The 26853-nt window shown below is 39.7% G+C and overlaps 1 protein-coding gene across 3 annotated transcripts in view; it reads right to left on the bottom strand.

Moving 5' to 3' along the window:
• The window catches only part of BRD1 (bromodomain containing 1), a 61026-nt gene extending 35674 nt beyond the window's left edge, over positions 1-25352 (bottom strand). For 2 of the 3 annotated variants that reach the window (XM_061640249.1, XM_061640247.1), the window contains exons 1-5: positions 24835-25351; positions 15880-17257; positions 8161-8317; positions 7758-7889; positions 894-1022 (exon numbers count right to left, since the gene is read on the bottom strand). In XM_061640249.1, coding sequence (XP_061496233.1) covers positions 894-1022; positions 7758-7889; positions 8161-8317; positions 15880-17243 — 1782 coding nt within the window. In that variant the 5' untranslated portion in view covers positions 17244-17257; positions 24835-25351. Of the gene's footprint in view, positions 1-893; positions 1023-7757; positions 7890-8160; positions 8318-15879; positions 17258-24834 lie in introns of all 3 variants that reach the window. The other variant, XM_061640250.1, reaches the window with a different exon arrangement.
• Between the last annotated feature and the right edge of the window lie 1501 nt (positions 25353-26853).

Raw genomic sequence — 26853 nt, 5'->3', positions numbered from 1 at the left:
ACACTTCATAAACTACACTTCGCAGGATTCTTTAGGGGAAGCCATGACTGTCTAAAGTGAAACAAAGGTCTGGCATGGGTGTGACCCCGATTAGCCAAGCCAAACTCTGAGTCTGGCTTTTAGAACACTGACAGTTGGTTCTAACTGAGCATGCTCAACATTATAATAGACTTCGTTAAATTTCTTAAATTAATTAAAACTTAGCCATGCATTTTTTTATACTTTTGAACTGCAGAAGATGAAGGTCAGAGTATGGGGAAAGGTCAGTAATAATATTACAGGGATTCTGTGAACAAGGCTGATTTTTAATTAATTTCAACAAATTATGAGACCACTGATAGAAAAAAGTCCAAGAGGGGTCTGGATTTTTTCTCTCTTGTTTTACGCTTTGAACTCTCAACTCTGAGTGTTTTGTGTATCGCCTTGAAAACATGGAGGGTTGTTAAGCAAGCGTTTCTGAGTTCAGGACTGTAAATTTTGTAAGATTTTGTTTTGAAATGACCTTATGCGAAGCAGCAGAATGACATGGGGTATTTTCAATTTAACATTGCGGAGTGCAAAAAATCCATACTGGCTATAGTATACAGCCTCACTCGTGGCTGTATAATACTGTTAAAGATTAAGTTATTCTATACTACTGAACTATCAACCACAACCTTGTAAGTCAATCCATAAGAATTACTGGCCTGCTAGGTGCTGCGACCAGAAGAGGAAAGATGTACCACTCTCTAGGTCCTGCAACAGCCCGGTGCATTTCTATGCCAAGGGCAGAGGAGGAATTGAGTGCTCTGCCCATGCTCTACAAGCCTGCATGAAATTCCTTATTGCCTGTGGCTACCAGACTGCTGTATAAATACAACTGATCAACCAAATCAGAAATATTGAAGTTTCACCTCTTTAAGATTCACCGGTTGAGCAAATATACGAGCAGCATCCTTTTCCTGAAGTTGGTCTAGTACTGACCGCAGTAGTACAGTAAATGGAGTTAGCTGAAGTTCCATGGCAACCTGTTCCACTTTGATCTACGAAGTGGAAGAGAAGCAGAGTCCATTTCATTAATGAGTATGACTACAGACTGTAATTTTAACAATACAAAACAGGGTTTAACATATTAGCCTTAAAGCTCAATCCTAAGCAGCTTTATTTAGAAATTCCAACAAGTTTAATGGTGCTTACTCCCAATTAAGTGAACATGTAACACTGAAGCTGCAGTCCTTAGCGTAATATGTCCAATGTGCAGTGACACAGGCAGCAAAAGTACAGTTTGTTTTGAGTGTATCTGGCAACGTTTACAGCTTAATTATAAAACTGTGTGTGCCTTTGGCCATATAGCCACACATAACACTTAAGAGGAAAATGCACCCATAACAGGAATGAAAACAGATCATATGACATGTATCTATGATGCTCTTCCAAAACTTCAGAATATTTCACCATGCATGAAAACAGATATATCCTATATATAACCATGTAGAAACATCAGTGGCCTGAAGCAAAATAAAAGCTAGCAAGTTTGTTAATACAATTTAACTACACATGCACAGGCCATGAATCAGACCCAGCAGCATCCGGCATGGACCTGCAGACCTAGCTTCCCAGCAGTGGCACTGCTACCACACACCAGGACAGGGAGAAGGCAGCACCAAGGTTGGGGCAGTTTGGGTGCACCGGAAGAACCAATCTGCAGCAGCATCGCTCCCTGCTGGCAGTTCCTGGGAATACTGAGATTTTCCATTCTTTTCCATGACAGAGTAACCAAACTTTTCTACTTCTAACAGAAGTGGGCAGGAAAGTATCTCTTGATCATCAACTAAGTGTTTAAAGATCAACCTTCTCCAAAAATTGCCACTATTATAAGAAAAGAAAAAAGTCTGATGCTGGGAGGACCAAGTCAGATGTTATTTTTTCCCCTTCACATTGTATTTCAAGTTTAGTTAAGATTTTGACAGAAAGTTCGGCTTTATTCACTCTCTATGCTCCAAGTGTCAATCCTTACATAGCCAAAACAGCATCAACCGCACTCAATAGGAAGTGATCATCCAGCTTCAGGGAACCCCAGGGTTTACAGAACTACAAAAATATGTAGGGGGGGGGAATAAGGTGAGGTAAATCCCCAAAGCAGACCCTGAAGCATACTCAGTGGTCATGGAATACTGACACTATGTGTGTGTGTGGGGGGGGGGAGGAGAATGGGGCATACTGGAAGAGGACATGGAAGACAAACTGGAACCCTGCACAGGACCACTACAGACTGCATCATTTAATATTTAAAGTTAATGCATTCCATCTTCAAGAAAATCCAGCATGAAGGCAAAATTAATCTAACATTAGGCTAGTGCAGATATAATGACTAGACGATCTCTTTTCCAAAGTTAAGAGAAAGAGAGCAGGTTACAGGATCATGTCCTTCCAGCTTCCTTTTAATTTTGGTTAAGAGATCCACATGAGCCATTCATAAAAACTTAGAGTTTAAGTCCCCCACACCCATGCCTTCACAAATGTGCCATGGAATATTCCCTATCTTCTCTCTCAGGCACGCTGGTACAGGAAGATTAAAAAGGGAAAGCATCAACACGAGAATTCAAGACAGAAATGGTGAACTTTTTCCTATGAAGGACTCAGGTGGGTGAACTTTTTCCTATGAAGGGCTCAGGTGAAAATTTAACTAAGGGTTACAGCCTGCACATGTAGAAGCAGATGGGTGGAGCCTGCAGCACTGCAAGATTGCAGAAGGTTCTCAATCTGTCTGTTGTCATTCCCATCTTTCTCTCTCCCTCCCTCTGGGCTTTCCCTGTCCTTCTATCTGTTTGTGGGTGTAAGTCCTCTTCCACTATCCCATTAACACAGGTTGGAACTGACAGCCTGCATAATACTTTCGTCACTCCATTAGTTTTTTTCCTTTTCTGCCATCCTCCTCTCCCTCTTGGTTCCCTCACACACCTCACTGTAAGGCTTCCTCCCCCCAGGCTCACTGTGTAGCAGCATTTCCTTCTCTATTATATGTATTTATTTAAAGCCTTTATACTCCACTCTTTAATCAAAAAGGTTTCCAGAGCAAAAAACCCCCCAGTAAAAATCTAACTCACTCTATCTGTTTGCCTTTCTCTCTCTCTTAAACACACACAAAATGTGGAAAAGGAAGCAATTCTCAGAAGGGTAAGTCCAGAGAAAAAGAGCTGCATGATATTAAGTTGAGGGTCACAAATGGCCCCTAGGTCACAGACTCCCCAAAACTGATTAAATATAATTTCTATTTTACCTTGAAGGAAAACTATATAGTTTTAAAAAATGACATGTTTAATTTATTACATTCCTAATTTGGACTGAGGGAGACAGATAGTATAGTTTAATGATATATATAGGTCAGAAACGTATTTGCCATGGCAAACGTTTCACTCACTTCTGATGAATGTCAGCCCTCCTCTCAAGTTTGGAGCTCCTCCAGTTAAACTGTGCTTCCAAGCACCTACGAAGAGCAACACAACATAGGCAAGGCCTAACATTTGTCCTGAATTTGGGGCCTGGGAAAGATGGGAGATCATGGCAGCAGATGTGCTGCACTTCAGATGCAACTCAGAGTGCCACAACTCAACTACAGAGAAGATTTCCCAATTGCTCCCTGAGCTTGGAGCTCAGGAAGAGGGCTGAGGCTTTTCCATGCTGTGCTGAAACATGTCCAGAGAAGGGTAACAAAGAAAGTGAGGGGCTTTAAGACCAAGTCTTATGAGGAGAGGTTGAAGGAGCTGGGTATGGTTAGCTTGGAGAAGAGCCTATTAAGAGACAATATGGCAGCCATTTTCAAATAAGACCAGTTACATAATATATTCAAAGGAAATATTAGCTGCCTGACAGTGGAGCAGATAATCTTGGAAAACTGTGGGCTCTCCTTCATTAACAGTTTTTAAGGTTCGATGAACACCTCTCAGGGATGATGCTATAATATAAACTATATCGGAAGGACAGGGAAGGACGTATTGGTGGCGGAGTCGCTCTATACGTGAAAGAAGGCATTGAATCCAGCAAGCTCGAAACCCCAAAAGAGGCAGACTCCTCCACAGAATCGTTGTGGGTGGTGATACCGTGCCCCAGGAGGGACTTAATACTGGGAACGATCTATCGTCCCCCTGATCAAAATGCTCAGGGAGACCTTGAGATGAGATATGAAATTGAGGAAGCATCCAAACTAGGAAATGTGGTAGTAATGGGTGACTTCAACTACCCGGACATAGACTGGCTGCATATGTGTTCCAGTCATGACAAAGAAGCAAAGTTTCTAGATATTCTAAATGACTATTCCCTAGACCAGTTGGTCATGGAACCGACCAGAGGGACGGCAACCCTGGACTTAATCCTCAGTGGGGACCGGGACCTGGTGCGAGATGTAAGTGTTGTTGAACCGATTGGGAGCAGTGACCACAGTGCTATTAAATTAAACATACATGTAACTGGCCAATTGCCAAGAAAATCCAACACGGTCACATTTGACTTCAAAAGAGGAAACTTCACAAAAATGAGGGGATTGGTAAAAAGAAAGCTGAAAAACAAAGTCCAGAGGGTCACATCACTCGAAAATGCTTGGAAGTTGTTTAAAAACACTATATTAGAAGCTCAACTGGAGTGCATACCGCAGATCAGAAAAGGTACCGCCAGGGCCAAGAAGATGCCAGCATGGTTAACGAGCAAAGTCAAGGAAGCTCTTAGAGGCAAAAAGTCTTCCTTCAGAAAATGGAAGTCTTGTCCGAATGAAGAAAATAAAAAAGAACACAAACTCTGGCAAAAGAAATGCAAGAAGACAATAAGGGATGCTAAAAAAGAATTTGAGGAGCACATTGCTAAGAACATAAAAACCAACAACAAAAAATTCTATAAATACATTCAAAGCAGGAGACCATCTAGGGAGACAATTGGACCCTTGGATGATAAGGGAGTCAAAGGTGTACTAAAGAACGATAAGGAGATTGCAGAGAAGCTAAATAAATTCTTTGCATCTGTCTTCACAGTGGAAGATATAGGGCAGATCCCTGAACCTGAACTAACATTTGGAGGAAGGGTTTCTGAGGAACTAAGACAAATAGTGGTAACGAGAGAGGAAGTTCTAAGCTTAATGGACAATATAAAAACTGACAAATCACCGGGCCCGGATGGCATCCACCCGAGAGTTCTCAAAGAACTCAAAGGTGAAATTGCTGATCTGCTAACTAAAATATGTAACTTGTCCCTCGGGTCCTCCTCCGTGCCTGAGGACTGGAAAGTGGCAAATGTAACGCCAATCTTCAAAAAGGGATCCAGAGGGGATCCCGGAAATTACAGGCCAGTTAGCTTAACTTCTGTCCCTGGAAAACTGGTAGAAAGTATTATTAAAGCTAGATTAACTAAGCACATAGAAGAACAAGCCTTGCTGAAGCAGAGCCAGCATGGCTTCTGCAAGGGAAAGTCCTGTCTCAGTAACCTATTAGAATTCTTTGAGAGTGTCAACAAGCATATAGATAGAGGTGATCCAGTGGACATAGTGTACTTAGACTTTCAAAAAGCATTTGACAAGGTACCTCACCAAAGACTTCTGAGGAAGCTTAGCAGTCATGGAATAAGAGGAGAGGTCCTCTTGTGGATAAGGAATTGGTTAAGAAGCAGAAAGCAGAGAGTAGGGATAAACGGACAGTTCTCCCAATGGAGGGCTGTAGAAAGTGGAGTCCCTCAAGGATCGGTATTGGGACCTGTCCTTTTCAACTTGTTCATTAATGACCTAGAATTAGGAGTGAGCAGTGAAGTGGCCAAGTTTGCTGACGACACTAAATTGTTCAGGGTTGTTAAAACAAAAAGGGATTGCGAAGAGCTCCAAAAAGACCTCTCCAAACTGAGTGAATGGGTGGAAAAATGGCAAATGCAATTCAATATAAACAAGTGTAAAATTATGCATATTGGAGCAAAAAATCTTAATTTCACATATACGCTCATGGGGTCTGAACTGGCGGTGACCGACCAGGAGAGAGACCTCGGGGTTGTAGTGGACAGCACGATGAAAATGTCGACCCAGTGTGCGGCAGCTGTGAAAAAGGCAAATTCCATGCTAGCGATAATTAGGAAAGGTACTGAAAATAAAACAGCCAATATCATAATGCCGTTGTATAAATCTATGGTGCGGCCGCATTTGGAATACTGTGTACAGTTCTGGTCGCCTCATCTCAAAAAGGATATTCTAGAGTTGGAAAAGGTTCAGAAGAGGGCAACCAGAATGATCAAGGGGATGGAGCGACTCCCTTACGAGGAAAGGTTGCAGCATTTGGGGCTTTTTAGTTTAGAGAAAAGGCGGGTCAGAGGAGACATGATAGAAGTGTATAAAATTATGCATGGCATTGAGAAAGTGGATAGAGAAAAGTTCTTCTCCCTCTCTCATAATACTAGAACTCGTGGACATTCAAAGAAGCTGAATGTTGGAAGATTCAGGACAGACAAAAGGAAGTACTTCTTTACTCAGCGCATAGTTCTATGGAATTTGCTCCCACAAGATGCAGTAATGGCCACCAGCTTGGATGGCTTTAAAAGAAGATTAGACAAATTCATGGAGGACAGGGCTATCAATGGCTACTAGCCATGATGGCTGTGCTGTGCCACCCTAGTCAGAGGCAGCATGCTTCTGAAAACCAGTTGCCGGAAGCCTCAGGAGGGGAGAGTGTTCTTGCACTCGGGTCCTGCTTGCGGGCTTCCCCCAGGCACCTGGTTGGCCACTGTGAGAACAGGATGCTGGACTAGATGGGCCACTGGCCTGATCCAGCAGGCTCTTCTTATGTTCTTATGCAGTAGTAGATTTCCTACACTGACAGAGAGCTGGAACTAGGTGACCTCTAGGTTCACTTCCAATTATCTGTGAGCACTATGCAGTTGTATGAGGATTCTGATCCCAAAAGCTCTAAACTTGTGATGAGAGCAGGACTCGCTCACATTCACTTCGTAGGTGTCCGAAGTGCCTCAGAAATTTACCATGACTCAACAAATTTGAGCCTCCTATGGATTTCTGACATTTCACTGTGGTTTGAAGGTTCACCCCTACCCCATTACAGAAAGGGCAGAAGTCTGGCAACCATAAATTCTAGTTAACTACTAAGACCATCCAAGATTTGCGGATTCCAGTGTACATATCATTTAAATCAATACTCTGACTATACCAGGCCAAGTTCAAGGTTCTAGTTTTGGTGTACAAAGCCCTATACAGCTTTGTACCTGAAAGACCGGTTCCCTGAAAGACCGGTTCATCCTTTATATACCCAGTCGATCACTGCGCTCTGCAGGTGAGGGTCTCCTGCAGATACCATCTTATCAGGAGGTCGATTCGGCACAACATAGAAAATGGCAGCACCTACCCTGCAGAATTCCCTATCCTTAAATATTAGACAGGTGCCATCTCTGTTATCTTTTTGGTGCCTGTTGAAGACCTTCCTCTTTTAACAAGCCTTTTAAGTTGAGACTTTATCCCAGTCTGCTCCTGTGTTGGAATTGCTTTTTAATGTTTTTAAATCTTTTTTTTTTTTAAACCAGTATGTTTTTAACCTTTTTTAAAATATAATTTGAAAGCTTAAAAAAAATTTTTTTAAAGATGTTTCAATATATTTTAAAGTCTGTTTTGATGTTTTACAGTGTTTTAAGTGCTTTTGTTTGCTGCCCTGGGCTTCTGCTGGGAGGAAGGGAAGGATATAAATCAAATAAAAAATAAATATTCACCGTTCCCTTCAAAATCCTATGAGAAGAAGTTACTCATATACCTGTTCTCTTTTTAATTTCTCTCGTTTTCGTATAAGTTCTATCAGCAACCGTGCTCTCTCCAGATCATGACGGAGCCTTTGCCAGTACTTCAACTTCTCCTTTAAGGCTTGTGTTTCTTCATCATCTTCCCTCTTATGAAAGAAAAATAGTAGTTTATATGTTATTCTGCTTTTAACTCTATATCTGGCAGTAGCTGCTAGCCAAGCATTTCAAAAGCTAGCCTGTGAAATTACTCACAATGATTCCAGGTATACTATTCTTCTGTTGTAAAACAAGTATGGAAATAAAATTTCAGATTCATTTTCAAGCAATATGAAATTATATTGATCCCAGCTATGCTATATATTAACTCAAAACAACATGAGTAGCTTAATTATGCTTGGAGTTCTGAAAGATACATACCTGTTGTGTGTTTCTTTGTGACTGCAAACTAGACTGCAGTCTTCTCAATAAGGGGACACCGTTTCTGGACAACCTTTTAAGTAACCAGTAACTGTGTACTCTTTCAACAAATTGCTTCTTCCGCTGAATAGCCACCTGATTCATAATTTTATTTAATCTGAAGCATGGGGAAAACAAACAAATTATTTTTCACAACTCAGCACTGCACATTTTAGTTAAAGAAAAGAAAAACATGCTGAATCCAAAAATATATTCTGAAACACTGCCAACTTTGAATGAACTGGTGTACAAAGAACTTGGGCATACCCAGTTTGTTTATTGTGTTTGTTTTGAACGACATACACTCATGCTGTATTACTAACTGCTTTTGGAACTCCTCTTTAGTTTCAAAAGGTTTACCTTATGGGGGTGCTGTTCAGAAAACACAAACTGGAAACCCTTTCAGAGTGTGTGCGACTAGTTACAGTTTTGGAAGCAGGATGTTATAAACAGTTAGAAGGATCCTACAAAACCTGATCTATGTAGAATGTTATTTTCACCTGCTGTTTCCTAGAAACAGGAGTTCATTAATGAAATGTTTCACAATAAAGATCTAAAAAGAAAAGAATCTGAACTACATCCTTTGATAAATCAATCTATATTCATTGAATGCTTTCTTTGATTAAGGGCACAATCCAACTCGCATTTACGCTGGGCTGAGGTGAGTTGGATGTGGCAGTTCTCCAGCTGAGCCAGAAGGGTCCCTGCTCAGCCGAGATAGGCACAAGTGGAGCTGGTGTAAGTTCTGAAAAAGGGGTGTGCTGGAGAACAGGCTGAGGTAAGGGGAGTTAGGCCACATCCAACTTATGTTCAGAGCAGTTCTGCAGGTCCCAATCTAGGCAAAAATTATGCTGGAAAAAAGGTCAGTCTAAGAAAATAATTGCAAAGTAAGTCAATGGAGGGGGCTTACTCCCCAGTATGGGTATCTGGGAGAGCAGGCTTTTACTTTCTGGTCCCTGCATGCAGCTCCTGGCTGAGGTGGTGTTCAGCCAACCCAAAGGCTTCTGAATGGCAACTGGATGTGATGAAACTTTATGCCAGCTTCTCTTGCTCCAGCACAACTTATGCCGGCTTCCCCCGAGCTGGATTACTCTGTAAATTGTTTAATATTTTTGATAATGGAAGTTATGTAATGAAGCCTTGGAAACAAGCTTACAACAGTACCGCACATACACATACCTGTTAGCCACTTCTAACACACTGACTGCCTAATACTTAAAAAAAATAACTCTATTCCAATTAACCTGGTTGCCTAGAGATAATTCTCAACTGATATAAGAGCCAGGCAAGTAGCCATTTATAAGTTCAATGTATCAGACTGCTTTATTTCTATTACTACACCAGCTGTATTTGCTTAACGTAAACGCTAACCTTGTTTCCACTAGCTTTTTCCTCATGGCATACCAACCTGATAGTATGAGATTTTGTTAGAAACGTTTAGATATAAATAAGCTTCTTCTAGTAACTGGCTAAAATATATTTTTGGGGGAAAAAACACAAACTGCTAAAGATTTATATTAGAAACAGCTAGAGATATGGCTTCAAAAAAGTTTTTTCTGTTTTTCTGAAGCCGTTTTTGTTTTTCTGAAAAATTGGAAAATCTTGGATTATGAAATGTTTTCTTTTGGATTTATAAATAAAAGGTTTAAGACAAGGTGTTCATTTATTTACTCCCCCCTCCCCCAATTATTTCAAAAACCAAGTAACAGGAAGAAGTATCAGATCATTACAATTCCTGCACACTGAGGGCAAGCAAGTCCTGAATAGTACCCTGACAGCACAACTCTCAAATGAAAGAGCAAGATGCATTTCTGCTTATAGGAGGCACCACCACACAAGAGAAGGAAGGTGGTTTCATTGCCTTCTTTGCTTGTGGGCTTCCTACTGTTGGCATCGCTGGTGAAAACTGTTTCTGTCCTCTTGGTTAGGAGAAAGGAGTGGGAGAAAGTTCAGAAACAAACCAGAAGCCAATAGTGATAAAGAAAATTAGATTGATTAAATTTCATGTAGTATCTGTTGAGTTTTGGTTCTCTCCCCCTCTCTTTTTCTCAACTCTTTCTATGAAATTGAGTGATATATGTCTGCTTTGACACTGGAGGAGGCATAATAATTTTGTTTTACTTTTTTAAAGATGTTTTAAGATGTTTTATTGCTTGTGTGTTTATCAACTTGGGCTCCTTTGGAAGGAAGGGAGGGATATCAATGTAATAAATAAGTAAATAAATATAATGCTGATTGTTTCTTCTGTTTGTTTTGTTTTTGCCTGCTCCTCAAACTGCAGAACCAAAGAAATGCTGGGCTCCTTACAATTCAGCAGCTTGTAGCTCAATTTATAACAAAAGTAAATCCAATTTGTAATTATTATCTGAATAACTTAATATGCCAAACATGATAATTTTATGGGCAAAGTAAGTTATATGTAATCCATTTTATGTTCCTAAAGCAACAAAGTGATTTTCAACCTGCAAAGGGTGATAAAGAAATAAATATTGCATATTTCCCCCAAGATTTCCAGGGTTTTTTCTGGGGGAAAATGGAAAATAAAGGTTTTTTCCCCATGGTTTCAAAATTTCTAGAAATATTCCAACTCTCTAGAAATGGCTTGCCTTACACTTTTGCACATAACTTCAGTAACTGTATCAACAGATATGCAAAGATATTAGAACATTGTGAGATACAAAAAGCTGCACACACAGTTCTGTTATTGTACAAGGGCTTTTCTGGCCAACCATCTCAATAAAGCCTTCACAGTGTCTCTCCAACTACCCCACTCTGCAGTTTCTGAAGGTTATGAGCCCTGTAGAGTGAATTTCAACACCGAATTTCAACCTATAATCCAAAAGCAAGACTGGCAACTCTCCCAGTCTCCATGAGTAAAATCCATTTGCATCAGTAACAAATAGATTTTTTTTAAAAAGGAACAAGACTACACTGCATGACCAAATTTTCCAAAATTTAAGATAAACCAACTATTTACCTTAAATTACCCTTAAATAATATTAAATGTGTCCAAATGGTAGTTCATATAGATTAAACAGGGTTGATTTAAATTGTTTCACTGAAGGACTCAATTTTAATTATTTAAATCACAGTATAAATCACTAGTGAGGAAGATTCTGTTTAATCATCATTTTTTGTATAAAGTACATTATTGTTTAAAATAACCTTAATAGATATTAGGAGATATCATTCTCATCAGAAGGTAGGTACACACTAAGCAATTGTTCTGAAATGTTTTTAGATTAATATTCATTAAAAAAATGGGATAATAATTTGGTCATTTTAGTACTAAAGCAGAATGAACTTGTGAAGTCATTCAGGAGATGAACCAGCTCCAACTTTTAAATTAATCATGGTATTTTTGTCATGATATGCCAGACCACCACTAAACAGAAGATAACTAACCAGAAAAATAAACAAACAACATTAAAAAACATGCATATGAATTTTTGAATGGTTAACTATTTCAGTTTTTAGATAAATGTAAGTTCTTTAAAAATAAAATTTAGGCCATTTCAATCAAGTCAACATGAGAAACCTAAAATATTGGGTGGTACAGTTAACTCAGTCTTCTTCACCTCTGTCTTCCTTGTTCACTGTCTGGCAAAGAAATACAAGCTTTCCTGCTTTTTCAGTTCCCAATTTATTTCTCAATTTAGACTGAATTAGTCCAAAGGAAGAAAACAATCTCTCTATATCTGCAGAAGAGGCTACTGCTGTTAAAATCTGGATTGCCACTTCAGTGGTCTCTTCCTTGTTCAGATCTACTCCATCTCTCCGAATTCTCTATTCACTGACCTTCTCTATCTTTGTACTTAGAAAAAGAGAGAGAGATATTGAACTTCATGTATACTATCTGCAGAATAGGACTGATCAGGTTATCTCCCATCTCCATGAACTTTTATACTGTGTCTATGTAAATATTTATGTATATGGATATTGTTTATATATTTTGCTTTGCAAATTAATTTGATTTTTTATTGTACCTTGTGTATTCTATTGTAAACCGCTTTGAGATCTTTTAGATAGTAAGCGGTCTATAAATGGAAATAATAATAATAACAATAAACTGCTGTTAACATATTCATAGAATACAATTAGCAATCATGATATTTTTGATGTAGACTCTTTCTTTACTAATTCTGATTCAAATAAAAAAACTGATTTAAATAAAAAAATCCATTTTTAAAAAAAGAACCATTGATTTTTATCAACCCTGGATTAAAAGATGCAATTCTTAAAAGTAAGTCTCACTGGGTTCAATGAGGCTTGCTGTTTAAGAATGCTTAATAAGACTGCAGCCTTAGTTTAACATTATTGGTTGTGCTCTTGCCACTTTAATATATGAAATGGGATAGCTCTAAAAATAACTTACAGAATATTCTTCTATGGAAAAAATATAGCAGTTATTCTTTTCTTAGATCTCATTACTAGACTAAAGCTGTAATCCTATATTCAGCTGCCTAGGAGTAAGCCCCACTGAACTTGTTGTGACTTATTTATGAATAGACAGGCACAGGATTGCAGTGTAAGACACTTCAAATGGTTTTTCAGTAATACTGCATACAGGGTTATTGATACATTTGTTTCTGTAACATGTAAATCACCATAGCATTTCAATTTTTGTGTTTTTAAATTGTTGTTAATTTTTTTAAAACTGTGTTTTTAATTTTTTTGTGTGTGTTTTAAAATTTGTATATTTGTTTTTAATGTTTTTAATTGCTGTAAACCACCCAGAGAGCTTTGGCTATGGGACAGTATATAAATGTAATATATCAATCAATAAATAAATGTCACAGCTGCCTTGAGAATTTTATGAACTGAACAGCAGATATAAATTTTAAAATAAAATTCTTAATGATATTAAATTATACACAATATCTACTTATTAAAAGTACCAATTTTGTTAAATATAATATGGAAATTTTATTTCAATCAAATACATGATGCGACAGAGTTGCTTTGAAACATATCAAGCATAGGGGGAAAAACTTTACTATTTGTGATTAACAATGAGTTCCGCAAAAGGTGAAGAGTCTTCAAACTCATCAAAACTAGTTTGTTATTAGACACCATGTGTTATGTAGCAATCCATGTTCCTACAACAACATTCAGCAATGCATGCAGCGACAGAGAAGAGCATAAATGTTGATGGACAGCACACATGGGATGCAGGGTAGAGATGGAGTGAGATGGAGTTGTCCATTTCACAGTTCTCGTGCCAGCCACACAAACTGTTTGAACTCGGTTAAAGGAAGCACTGTGACAGTTCAAGGGCTAAGCGTTCAGAGAAATATGTGGCATACACAAACACTGGACTACAACTCCCTCCATTTGATGAACCTGCTGTGTCTACACTACTAACACATGGAGAGGCAGAGTGGTGTAGTAGGCAATCTTGGTCTGCCTGTTCATTTTCCCCAAACAACGCCCACCTGCCAATCAGCTCACAACATAAGCTTATTGGCAGGAAGGCAGGGTTCAATTCTGCATTGGCTGCAAGTGCCTGCTCCTGTAAGTGGGAGTTAAACTCTGCTATGGGATCAGGTGCATGCAGCCAAAGAAAGGCTGTAAAATGCAGGCATCTTTCTCGTGGATGGGGGACGGAGAGGACACAATGGGGAGAAAGGAGCTTTTTTCTCCTCTTCATCCATACCATGCTGGGGGAAGCACAACAAAGCCTACATTTTAAAATGCAAGCTTCTTTCTAGAGCTTCCTGCAGCAGGGCCCCTTGAGCTTGAGAACCCCACACAAGGAATATTGACAGGTGGGACAACAGCAAGCTGATCCTGATAAGAATCTGGCTTGGTGAGCCAAAAAGGTTCCCCACCCTTGAGTTAGCTTGTTGGAACAGGACATCGGAGATGGAGGTACAAATCCCCATTCAGCCACGAAGCTCATGAGGTGACTTTGCACTAGTCACTATCTCTCAACCTAACCTACTTCACAGGATTGTTGTAAATATAAAATATGGGGAAAAGAAGGAGAGCCATATATGCCACTTTGAGCTCTTTGGAGGTAAGGTGGAATATAAAAAACAATAAACAAACATAACTAGAAATTTGGGCCTTCCAGTATTTATTTTGAATCACCACACTAAATTATTTCACAGGCACTATACTATTAAAAAGCACAAAAAACAAGGAAATATTTCAACATTTTCCAATATCAGATAAAATATGGAAATTAAACCAAATGGTTTGCAAGTAGTTTTCTAGGTTGAAGTAAATATTTTCCAACATATTTCACCTATCAGAGTTGTTTTTCAGAAGTAATTGCTCAAAATAAAAGTATCTACATGAAGAGTTCAAGAACAGCCAACTTTCCATTTCCAATTCAGACACACCATACATAATAATGTTTAATACACTGTATTTCAAGACCATTTTACTAGAATATTAAAATATATTAATATCCCATTATTATTATTATTATTATTATTATTACTATCCAATGATAGCTTCGATGGATTTTATATTGTTAACAGCTCTGAGCACCATTTAGGAAAGAAGGGCAGAATATAAATTTAATAAATAAGGTTTGCGCATTCCCTTGGGGGTTGCATGCCATGCCAGTGGTGGGCAGAGCCACAGAAGATGATGGGTGGACCCAGAGACAAAAATGTTCTGGATTTATTGACAAACAAGACCAACCTGTGTCAATTTTCAGTTTGGCTATTCTCAGATTACAGCAGGAGTGGGAAACCTTTGGTCCTCCAGATGTTGCTGAACCAAAACTCCCATTAGCCCTAGCAAGCATGACAAATGGCTAGGAATGATGGCAGTTGTAATTCGACAACCTCAGCCCTGGATTATAGTGTTTAATCTTATGCAGGTCTACTCATACATAAACCCCACTGGTTTTTGATTGGGTTACTCTGAAATAAGCATGAAATACATTTATTTTATTTTTTGGTACAACAGACCAATATAGCTATTGCTCTTCAAGGCAAGTAAAAGTAATTCCTTTCTGACTTTAGTGTGCCCCCCGCCCCGAATAAAAGCCTAAACATTTGTTCTCAGACAGCTAGGTAAAAAACATTTCCCCCAAGCCATACAAACAAGGGCATTTTTTTAAAAAGCACATCAATTTATGCTAATCAGATAAAATACTGTCCCAATTGTTCTGAAGCTACATGGAAGGAGGAAAAACACTGTCAAAAACCTAAAGGAATGTCTAGTTCTCATATGACTGCATTTGTCTCTTTCCATGTTTCCTGTCTGTTGTCTGCGTTTCAATAAGTTATATAAAATGTTAATAAAATATTTTTTAAAAAACTGGAGGAATAAGGAGGAAAAGAACAAGGAAGGAACTCTGATGGGATGGAAGAATGGGGAAGCTTCAGGAAACATCAGGGCTGCATAAAATGAGGCCAGGGGCTGCAGACTGTCCACCTGTGATCTAGGTAAATAATTTACAGATTTTCTGTTAAATGTAAGTGTACTCAAACCACCTTGTGGGTCCAGCAATTATGACTGTGAAAGATATCTTCTCCTTTCCAGAGAGAGGAAGTTCCCGAGTAAGAACAGTATTATTCTATTAACTTGTTCCTCAAAAAGCCACATAAAAGTATTGCAGATCTCATTCCCAATCAGCATGCTGACAAATACAAGAACATCTAGGAAATTAAAATAAAGCAAATGTCTGGGTAAAATATTTACCTTTAATGATTTTCTTACCTCTGAGGAGGGATACATGGAGCAGATACTGCAGGCATCGCTGTACATGGTTCAGCCAGTGCTTTCTTTGACTTTTTAGCCTTTTTTCTGACTTTTGATGTAGACCTTGTTTTGGCAGAGCCCTCTTTTCTATAGAGGCCATTTTTCATTTCAGCTTCTCCATAAATATTCAGAGGTCTCCTAATAGAACCTGGTGGTGTATGTACATCACAATATGCAGTCTTTTTTACAGAGAATGTTGTGCCACTGCCAGTTAGTTCTTTCACGGGTTCCATTTTCATATACAAACCAGCCTTTTGAGCACATGTAACATGGAATGCTGTGTAGCAGTTTGCTTTGTGGCACTGTATACAGGCACCAACACCTTTCTGTTTACAGAGGTAGCATGTTAACTTCCATCGGGCAGGGGGAATGTTCTTGACTCCATCGATTGGCTCAATAAAAACTGTATTGGCAAATCCAACTTCTGGAATCCAGAGAGCACACACAACATGTCCCCATCGATCATCATCTGTCTTTTTAAAGGCACCTCCTTTGTTTGGACACAGTACACAGTCTACAGGCCGCGAACGAGACTGCAGACACTGTCTGCAGAGCCATTGGCCCTCAGGTATATATGGCACCCCGTAACACTCCTGATGCACTGCTAAGTTACACATATCACAAAAAAGAATTACATTGCTGTTCTGACACTCTCCATCCATGCAAATACAACAAACCGCATCTTCATCAATTAAAGATTGATGTTCACCCTGTTTTTGAGTCTCACAATAAGACTCTTTTTCAAAACGGTCCATAAGAAATTCAAACATGTTCTGTGATACAACTGAGAGTCCATCACTCTTTCGCTTTTCATTGATTATTTCTAGCCATGCATAATCTTCTTCATCCATGTCATATTCCACTTCATTATCAAGATCTTCTGAAGACTTTTCAATAAATTTATAGTAAGTTGGGGGCCTTCGAGGCGCAGAAGGTGGACTGTATTCAACAATATGCACTTTGGGTTCTGGAAGAATATTTGCTGTAGACGGAATGCCATGTGCAGTTGGAACAGCTTCATTTTTCTTTTTAACTTTGCTGTTTCTGTGCCTCTTCGTTCTCAGAAAGACTGGTGGCCTCTCACTGTTTTCTTTATTGCTGTTGCATTCACTTAATTCTTGGGCTGTAACATCATCTTCTAATATAATCTCCAGGGGTTCAAAGATACTGATCCTGTGCAAGCGACCTTCAATTTCTATTTCTACCATCCTCTGAGCTTGGGCATAGGTCAAGGTTTCTCTAGTAGGGGAGTGTTTAATACTGCATGGAGAAGAAGAATGCCTTGCTGAAGATACTCGATGACATCTTCCTTTCCTCCTCATTTGGTACTGATTTCCTAAAATTAGAACCATAATTGTAAGATAAAAGTAAGGGGGGAAAAACAGTTTTAATCTAATCATATGGTTTTAATCATAAAAATTGAATGTAGTATCTCCATTTCCAGAAGACATTTAAAAACTACGAAATAAAACACTTTCATAAGGTCACAGTAGGAATTCCACACATTTCTGTAATTTAAGAAATCTCTAACGATTTAATTTATAAAATATCCTTACATTTAAACAAATATGTGTTGTGACATTTAGTGAGTCTTCCCCACCTTTGGGTCCCCCAATGTTGGTGGACTACAACTCCCATCGTTCCTAACCACTGGTCACAACAGCTAAGATTGCTGAGACCTTTCATTTAATAACATCTGGGGAACAAGACTGGGGCAGCTACATTTATACTTATATACTTATAAAATAGTAGCAAAAATACAATTGCTACTCACAAACTTTAGAAAAGATCAGAGTGATCATGGCTGAACCTATTCAGCTATAGCACGCATACTCTTTTTAAAACTATGCTAATAAAGTGTTTAAAAATTATTATCTAGAGGCATGATACACTTATGCCACAATATTCACCACTTATTGGTTTTAAAAAATAGTGAGTTGGATTCAGAGAACAGTGAATTAAAATCTGCTCTTGCAATTGGGCTTTCCTGACTCACCCCCCCCACACACACACAGCCACTCCAAAGCTGCTCCAGAGGATTGAGAGCCCTTGCCTAATATTGCTTTGGATGAGACACATAGAGGTTGCAGCAGGACAGGGAAACCAGAAGAATTCAGCAGGGCTTCAGAAGTAGACAAGACACTTTTGGAACAACCCCATCTTTAATTAGTAGTTTTTCAATTATGAATTGCTTAAATCTGCAATGCTATACACACTTACTTCAGAGTAAAATGCATTTAAGTCAATGTAAATATTATGCTATAAATAATGCATCTGTAACACATGTTGCCTGATATTAAATAAGAGGAAAGAAGACTAACGGCACATGATATGAGAGATGTTCATTAAGTAACTAGAAGGTCAGGGACCATGTCTAAGGCCTGGCTCACGTGCCACTTTAAACCACAGTTTAAAATAAACAATTATTCAATGTGATGGAGCAGTGTTTCACTCCACCCTTCAGTGCACTCAAGAAGAAAAAAATCAGAGGCTGACTTTGCGTTATGTGAACAGGTAGGAGCAAAGGAAGAGTGAAGTTTCCATGATTTCAGCAGCATGCAGAATGGAAACTAGTCTTACAAACAATAGTAAACTTTATAGTTTTGTTTCTAGGATGATTTCTAGAATGTTTCTAGGAGAAATTAATGACTCATTGGGCATATTACTTTCTAATTTATATTATATCCATTATTTTCACTAACATAGCACAACATAAACTGTAACAGCTACATTACAATGACAGAAAGATAGCACTATGCATAAGCAGAAAGCACTTCTACTCATGGACAGGGCTGCCAATTTTTATTTTATTTTTTTGCAGCTTTCCACACAATGATTAACTTTGAAAGGTCATTTGACTTCCAGAAGCAAGAGGGGAGGGGAAAGAGTGCACTTGCAGGGGGAAGAGAAGCCAGGAAACTCCAAAGCATTTGCAGAATACTGTACATAGCCCTTTAGATCTCATCCATAAACATTATTCAGAAAGCTTATTTTTCACTTATTTGTCTCGTTTAGATGGCTTATCTGAAACACAGAAAGCAAGTTTTACCAGAGCGTGGAATTTTGGTGCAAGGAACAGAATATCAGCAAGGGACATAAGACCACAGGAATAAAGAGATTGAGCCTGGGGCTATCATTGGAGAGGAAGTAGCCTTACAAGACAATGTTCCATCGAGTAATCCCACACCCACCTGTGCAAAACAAAGCAACTAACAAAAGCAAAAATCAAACAAACCACCACCACCCCTCTTGTTATAAACAAGACAGCTAGAAACATCATTTTTAAAAATGGAACACCACAAAACCTGCTCTCAAGACATGCAAATTGTGCATCAGGTGCTGATTTCTATGAAGGATTTGTTGCACCAAGTAAGTAATAGCCCTCAACAAATACTTGACAGTTTTACTCTCCTTAGCTCCACAGAACAGAGAGAAGAATGGATTGAGTTCTACTCTTTATTATATCAACAAAAAAACATGCATGTCAAGATGTGCCACTAGTTATAAAAAATAGCATGTATGAGCAGAAGACCTTTCGTGCAACAGGAGCTCCCCGCACTCCCTCTTCCTAACTTCAACCCTCAATCCGCCTTGGGTTTCTATGATGAAAAGAAAGGCAGGATATAAATGTAATAAATAAATCATAATAAATAATAAATAATCCACAGAGCTCTCAAAAGAAACCCTCCAGAATTACATGGGACTGCAATGGAGTGCTGAAGTATGGAAGAGTTCCCCCATTGTCAGGAGCAGTTTTGGGGGGTACTAGAAGCTGCAGTGGAGTGATAAGTACTGTTGCACAAACAGCCTACTTCTTGTCAAAGTCTGGATCCAAGCCAGTGTGTGCAATCTATAAAATTAAATCCCATGTTGAAGTTGTAGATCTTTTAGTTCAGTTACAATGCTTACATAATTCATGTTCATGACATATTAAAGCAGCAAATATTGTTTTCTTAATATTCTTATTTTTTCTTATGTAGAATAAAAACCTAGTCCTTGTGGTTGCCTGATTAGAAATATTAGCATTTTTTACACACAGTCTGGAAACGTTACTGAGGATTGTCTATTTTATGCATGTATCCTTGTTGTTTGCCTCTGGGAAAGGATAGCTTTTTAAAGTTTGGTAGAAATATCTGTGGGCTATAGGTATATTCTTAAACCGCAAGGTTTTTTGCCTATTAGTGAATATTACAATATAACCACACTTAAAGGTTCTGTCCAGGTTAGAGCAGATACAGGCACAATTTGGAGATAGGCACTAACAGACTTAGTGCTGTGTAAATGACTACAAAAATCCTTTTGAGAAGACTCGGAGATGGCTGCTAAGATACAACATCCTTGCGATTACTGATATGCTTGGGAAAAAGTGGGACATTGGTTCCTTCTCCTGTATTTCGTTGCTTGACTCACTCATCAGTAGAAAGAAGATATTTGGATGGTTCTGTCTTGTAGCAGGGCAGGAAATTTTCTGAAAAGGGCAAATATTTAAAACAATACACCAATTCAAATATGGAACATAGGCAAAAGAACAGTATTATGTTGTTAAAATTTACATACCAAAATGCCGAGAAAAGGGAACAATGTTGCAAGCTCAAAAACAAAAAGAACAAAATTAATGCATGACTATTTCTGCAAACTGTCCTGTTTCTGTTGACAGTCTAAGCATAAGTTTACTGTTCTGTTTAAAGCTATCTCTTCTTCATTAAATTGAGCAGGGGGTTGGACACATGGCCTTATAGGCCCCTTTTCACTCTACTATTTTATGATTCTATGAAATCAGCTTTGTAAATCTACCAGTTGCACAAGTTTTTCCTTCAGGCAGCCTTTCCCAATCCGATGTTCGCCAGATGTTTTGCCAACACTCAGCTGGCATGGTCAATGGTCAGGAATGATGAGTTATAATCCAAAATATTTGGTGAGAAACAGATTGAGGAAAACTGCCTTAAGGCATCAGACCCTCTCCCCAAGGCATCAAGCGCCACTCTATCAGGAAAGAAACAAGACTACGCCCAACTATACAATAAAAATAAAACATATTCTCTTGATAGCCTCAGTGCCATTTTCCAGAGTAGAAGCTGCAGTACTGAAGTTAACACTGACTTTTTAAAAGGTTTAAATAATTGATTTAAACATTCTCCACATCCTCTTAATCTGTAAAAAAACCTGTGGCTGGCCTTGATCATTTTGAGCATATAACAATCAACATTACTAAGGAATGCTTTGTTCCTCTAGGACTGGAATAATTTCATGAGGTGAACAAAGTATAATAAAACACATTTTTTTCAAGTTATCCAAGTTCACTCAGTTCCTTTGGGAAGTCTGATAAAAAGCTAATTATTTCATTTCAGCAAATGCACAAAATGGTGTGTGCATCAGTGTACTGAAGGACAGATGCCATCTACAAAAATTACATATGTGGCCCCAGCTTGAATTTAATTTTGGAAAGCCCACACCACCAATAGCTAACACAGATTAGCATACTCACCTTACCTGTAAGTATTTAAAGCATGGGAGAGAGAAAAACCCTTACTCATGCTGCATACAGTCCTTCTTTGCTTATGAACAATACACACACACACACACACAGAATCCCCAATAAGACATATACATGTTGTACACCGCCCTGAGAGCTTGTTGCTATAGGGCGGTCTAAAAATGTAATAAAATAAATAAATTAATAATAATAAGAGCCCCATATTTCCCAGCCTCCCGCTCAGCACAAATCAGGCCATTACAGGAAATAAGAAGCCTGTGTAAAGCTCCCATTGCTGCAATAATCAAGGAACATGACCTCACTGTTTTGGAATCACACATGTGGGAGAGGCTCAATAAAATTCTATGGGTATCTCTGCTTGTGTGGATGTGGAATCCTCTTCGACAGGACCGTGCACTCGAATGACAAGTAGGCTACAGTAGTTAAGGTTGTAAATGGTAATCAGCATGTATTTGGTGATCTTCTCTGTCTGTCTTGCTTCCTCTGCCCTCCATGGACTACAAAGACAGAATGTACTCTTAAATTAAAGTGTGCCTGCAAGCCCTTATTCAAACATTTTATGGACATATGTCCTTAAGTCTTGCAGTCCTTCACATGTAGAATGTACACACAACAGCCAAGTGTGAACTGATTCTTAGGTCACAATGTTTGTTTTCTGTTATCACCCATCAACTTGTGCTTATGGTTTATTTATGAGCGTAGAGTGCCACTATAATGTATCAAGCTTATTATAAATCCTTATAAAAAACTGAAGCACAATATGAAACAATAAAGTTATCAGCACACAACTTAGTTTTAGAATATTACTTGCTTTAGAAAACTGTCCAGACTGCAAAATATGCATCAGAAACAAATGCAACAGACAACAGCTGCTTTTTCTCCCCCCCCGCTTTTTAGCAGTAATAAAAGACTACTGGATAGCAATCATCATTTTCTCTTCCAGTAACTGCAGCTGTTTCTAGGAAAAGAATAGGGTGCAGTGCTATCTGAAGATATAAAACAAGCAATACTCAACACATGTATGCACTGGGGAAACCATTATACACATATTTATGGGTAATCCATAACAACACTTTTTAAAATCTTTGTGTCAATGCCCTCCCTTCAAATGACAGTTCTCTCACTTCTCCAGCTTACTGAGAAAGAAGATTCTTTGTTTTCAAACTGTGTCGACATTTTTAAGGATAATAGTTTTGGAATAGGAAGTGTAACCAATCCCACTAATTTTTAACAAGGAATGCTGAGAGGCGAGGAAGAGATACAGAAGCTACATGGGCTTTCATAGAATTAGGGAAATTGCAAGGTTTTAATAGTTAGTTCATCAAGTGAATGAATACCCAAATGCAAAAGGTATCTATTCAAATCTACATCAGAATAGGCACTCTTACGAAACAGCCACTCAGACCTGTTCTGGTAGTTTGCTATTCATTTTTTTAACTAGTTCCATCCAGACTACATATCTGTGTTGCTGGATGTTTGGTCAAGTTAAAAGCCAAATTTCACTTTTTATAATAGAAACTGGGCCATTTTTAAATCAATATTAAACATTTTGTTAAAAATCATGGGGGCATGTATAAGCTTTTTTTTATACTGCTAATATTGTAAATGAACAGAGCTCTTACAGCATAATCATATGGCTGGGTAGTTAGAACTAAGTTCATTGGGACTTACCTCATAGTCAAGTGCATGTAAGGTTGCATCAGTAAAAGTTAGTTTGTTCTGTAAACCTTGTACAGTAGAGCACAACTGTTCTAATTCTATAAATTATAAATTGATATTCAGACATTTTCAGATCCAAGTAAGCTTTTAGAATAGACAGCATGTGTATTACTAATATCATTTCCCTTATTATTTGAAAGCGATAACTCATCTGAAAGGGAGAGGGCTTTTTCAATTGTGACCCCCACTTTGTGGAATTCCCTCCCAAATGATCTCCACCATGCCCCCTCTATGATGAGCTTCCGTCGGGCCTTGAAGACCTGGCTCTTCAGACAGGCTTTTGGGGTGGGTTAGGTTTTATTATTGTTGTTGAGATTTTTAATGTTTTAATGTATTTGTATGTTTTTATTTTGTACGTCGCCCAGAGTGGCTGGACAGCCAGCCAGATGGGCGACTAATAGATTTAACAAACAAACAAATAAATAAATAAATAATGCATTGTATAATTAAAAATTGAAAATGAAACCAAAACTGTTTGTGTAAGGAAACAATTTTAACAGAAAATAATAGAAGAAATCAAAATGCTAAGCTAAAACTATTTTTCCTAGGGTTCTTAAGACAATAAGCCACTAAAATAGTAAGAACCATGTGAGTCTTTTCCAGAGCATATAAGAAACCAATGCCACACCGAAATTAAATCAAGTTTGGAGAAAATGAATAGGTTCCATGTCTAGAAGAATGACAGAAATAAATGCTGAAGTCCAAATATTCAAAGCCTTCTTAAAAATTATTTATCACTAGAGTAAATAAAGATTTCAGAGAAGCCTCCATCAAGAAGCACTGTTTGTGAGGCTTATGATACAGTGAGATTTACCTTCTCTGCACTTCCCATGGGAATACAAAATAATGAATCACAGATATATTTGTTAGTATCTTGCATCACCTCTCTTACAAAGAGGCAGATAAAAGGCTTTCCCTGTTTAACCGTGTACAATCGAGTTAAAAGCCTGGTGTACCTTGGGGATACCCAGCTTATAAATGCAGTGATTACAAACACTTCAACTGCAAAAGCTTCATTTACACAGAAGTACACTGAATTCAGAGGTGAGAACTTCCAGTACACATATGCAGGAGAATCAAATGTCAAACGGGGAAAGTTGTGCTCCACCTAAAAAGTGAAAGCGAATACCCGAGAAAGTAAGCCTTCCTCCCTGACGTCACAGAACACACCGATTTTCATAAAGAATCCAGGAAGACAGCTGATCAAACCCAGAAAGAAAGCCAGATAACATTAAGCTACAATAGACTAGCATAACTAGCATGGTTCCACCCTACCAAGATTCAGACCTCTTCCTCATGCACACCTCCTTCCAATTGCCTTTAGCCCGCCCTGTCCCCGCCTCATCGTGAAATAAACAGAGTAACTGGATGGCTCTAGAGAACTCCCCTTCTCCCTCCCACACCCCGCCTCCGCGCCAATGGTTCCTGCCCAGGCCCACAGCACTTGCGCTCCGTTCCCCTCCCCCATCCCACCCCTTCTGCCTCGCAGAATGGTTCCTTCCACGCCAGGCCCAGCAACTCTTTCCGCGATAAGTCCTCACTCGCTCTTTCTCCTCCCCCACTTCACCCACCCCTGGCCGGGACAATACCCGGGCCGCAAACATGGCGCCCGCCCAACAGAACAGCCACCTTGGCTCCCTTGGCGCCGTGGAGCTCGTCCGCAGAGGGCCGCCCCCTCACACAAGCCCTTCCGCGCTCACCTGAGGGAGCCGCAGGGACGCGGCTGACAGACCCTCCCTTTCCTCTGAGACACCGGGCTGGGTCCGGTTTAATGGCGGCGGAGGCTCTCGCTCCTTCAGCAGCTAATACCGCCCGGAACGGAGGCCGAAGAGGGAAAAGGGGTGACGGAGGAGGAGGACTCCGCGCTGTCGCGGCCGCTCGCGGGCTCCCGGTCGTGGCGGCGGCAGAGGTGGCGGTTGCTGGATCCGGCTGCAGCGACGCATTCGGGGCGGGAGGCGGAGCGCGTCGCGAAGGGCCGCAGTCCGGCTGCGGGTTGGTCGCTGAGACTCCCGTGGCCGAGAATCTTCCCCTCCTCCCCCCCTCGGCACAAACAATGCGGCGGCTTCACCACAGCGCTCGCGCCGGCGGGGGAGGGGAGGAAGGGAGCGCGCAGGGGGGGGAGGAACAGGACGTGAGGGCGCCAGGCACCTCCCAGCCCCGCGGACGACAACGACGCGAACGCCTAGCCTGGACTCCGCGCTTCTGTGGGCAGGGCCAGCTGGTCTCCCTGTCGCCCTCCTCTGGCGGCGTCATCCACCCACGAACCAATCCTCGTGCCGGTTGCTTCACGGGCAAGCACCGCCTCTACTGCCTAGCGTAATCTGCCGGTCAAGTTCGGGAGGGTGGGGAGAGGGTTGTCACTCCTCGCCTGCAACCGCGGAGGCCTTGTATGATTACAGCGATGGCGAAAAACCGTAAAAAGGTTACTTAGAGTGTAAACTTACAACCTGGTTTTATACAGAAATACATCCCACTGAATTCAGGCGTACTTATTCCCAAATCATTGAGCACAAGATTGCAGCCCCATGTGAAAACTCAGGCTTCCAACTATTTGCAAAACTGAAATATTACGTTATAAAGGATTACTCTTTGGTCCCTTTTTAGGTAAGTAATACTCAACTGTTATGTGCCTTCAAGTCGATTACGACTTATGGCGACCCTATAAATCAGCGACCTCCAATAGCATCTGTCCTGAACCACCCTGTTCATTTCTTGTAAGTTCAGGTCTGTGGCTTCCTTGATGGAATCAATCCATCTCTTGTTTGACCTTCCTCTTTTTCTACTCCCTTCTGTTTTTCCCAGCATTATTGTCTTTTCTAGTGAATCATGTATTCTCGTTATGTCTCCAAAGTATGATAACCCCAGTTTCATCATTTTAGCTTCTAGTGACAGTTATGGTTAAATTTCTTATAACACCCAATTACTTGTTTTTTGCAGTCCATGATATGGACGGAGCTCTCCTCCAACACCACATTTCAAATGAGTTGATTTTTCTCTTACCCACTTTTTTCACTGTCCAACTTTCACATCCATACATAGAGATCAGGCATAACATGATCTGAACGATCCTGACTTTAGTGTTCAGTGATACATCTTTGCATTTGAGGACCTTTTCTAGTTCTCTCACAGCTGCCCTTCCCAGTCCTAGCCGCCTTCTCATTTCTTGACTATTGTCTCCATTTTGGTTAATGACTATGCCAAAATATTGATAATTCTTGACAAGTTCAATGTCCTCATTGTCAACTTTGAAGTTACATAAATCTTCTGTTGTCATTACTTTAGTCTTTTTGACGTTCAGCTGTAGTCCTGCTTTTGTGCTTTCCTCTTTAACTTTCATCATTTCAAATCATTACTAGTTTCTGCTATTAGTATGGTATCATCGGCATATCTCTATCATTGAGATTTCTCCCTCCAATTTTCACACCTCCTTCATCTTGGTCCAATCCCGCTTTCCGTATGATTTGTTCTGCGTATAGATTAAATAAATAAAGGTAAAGGTGTCCCCGCACTTATAGTGTAAGTCGTTTCCGACTCTTAGGGTGACGTCTTGTGACGTTTACTAGGCAGACTGTATATATGGGGTGGGATTGCCAGTTCCTTCCCCAGCCTTTCTTCACCCCCCAGCAGATGCCGGGTACTCATTTTACTGACCACTGATGGATGGAAGGCTGAGTGGACCTCAACCCCTTTTCACCCTGTCTGATTGGGAACAAATTGGT

The sequence above is a fragment of the Rhineura floridana genome, chromosome 8 (assembly GCF_030035675.1).
Source record: "Rhineura floridana isolate rRhiFlo1 chromosome 8, rRhiFlo1.hap2, whole genome shotgun sequence".
NCBI classification, from domain to species: domain Eukaryota; kingdom Metazoa; phylum Chordata; class Lepidosauria; order Squamata; family Rhineuridae; genus Rhineura; species Rhineura floridana.
The sequence above is the reverse complement of the archived record's forward strand: the minus strand, read 5'-3'. Positions and strand labels throughout refer to the sequence as shown.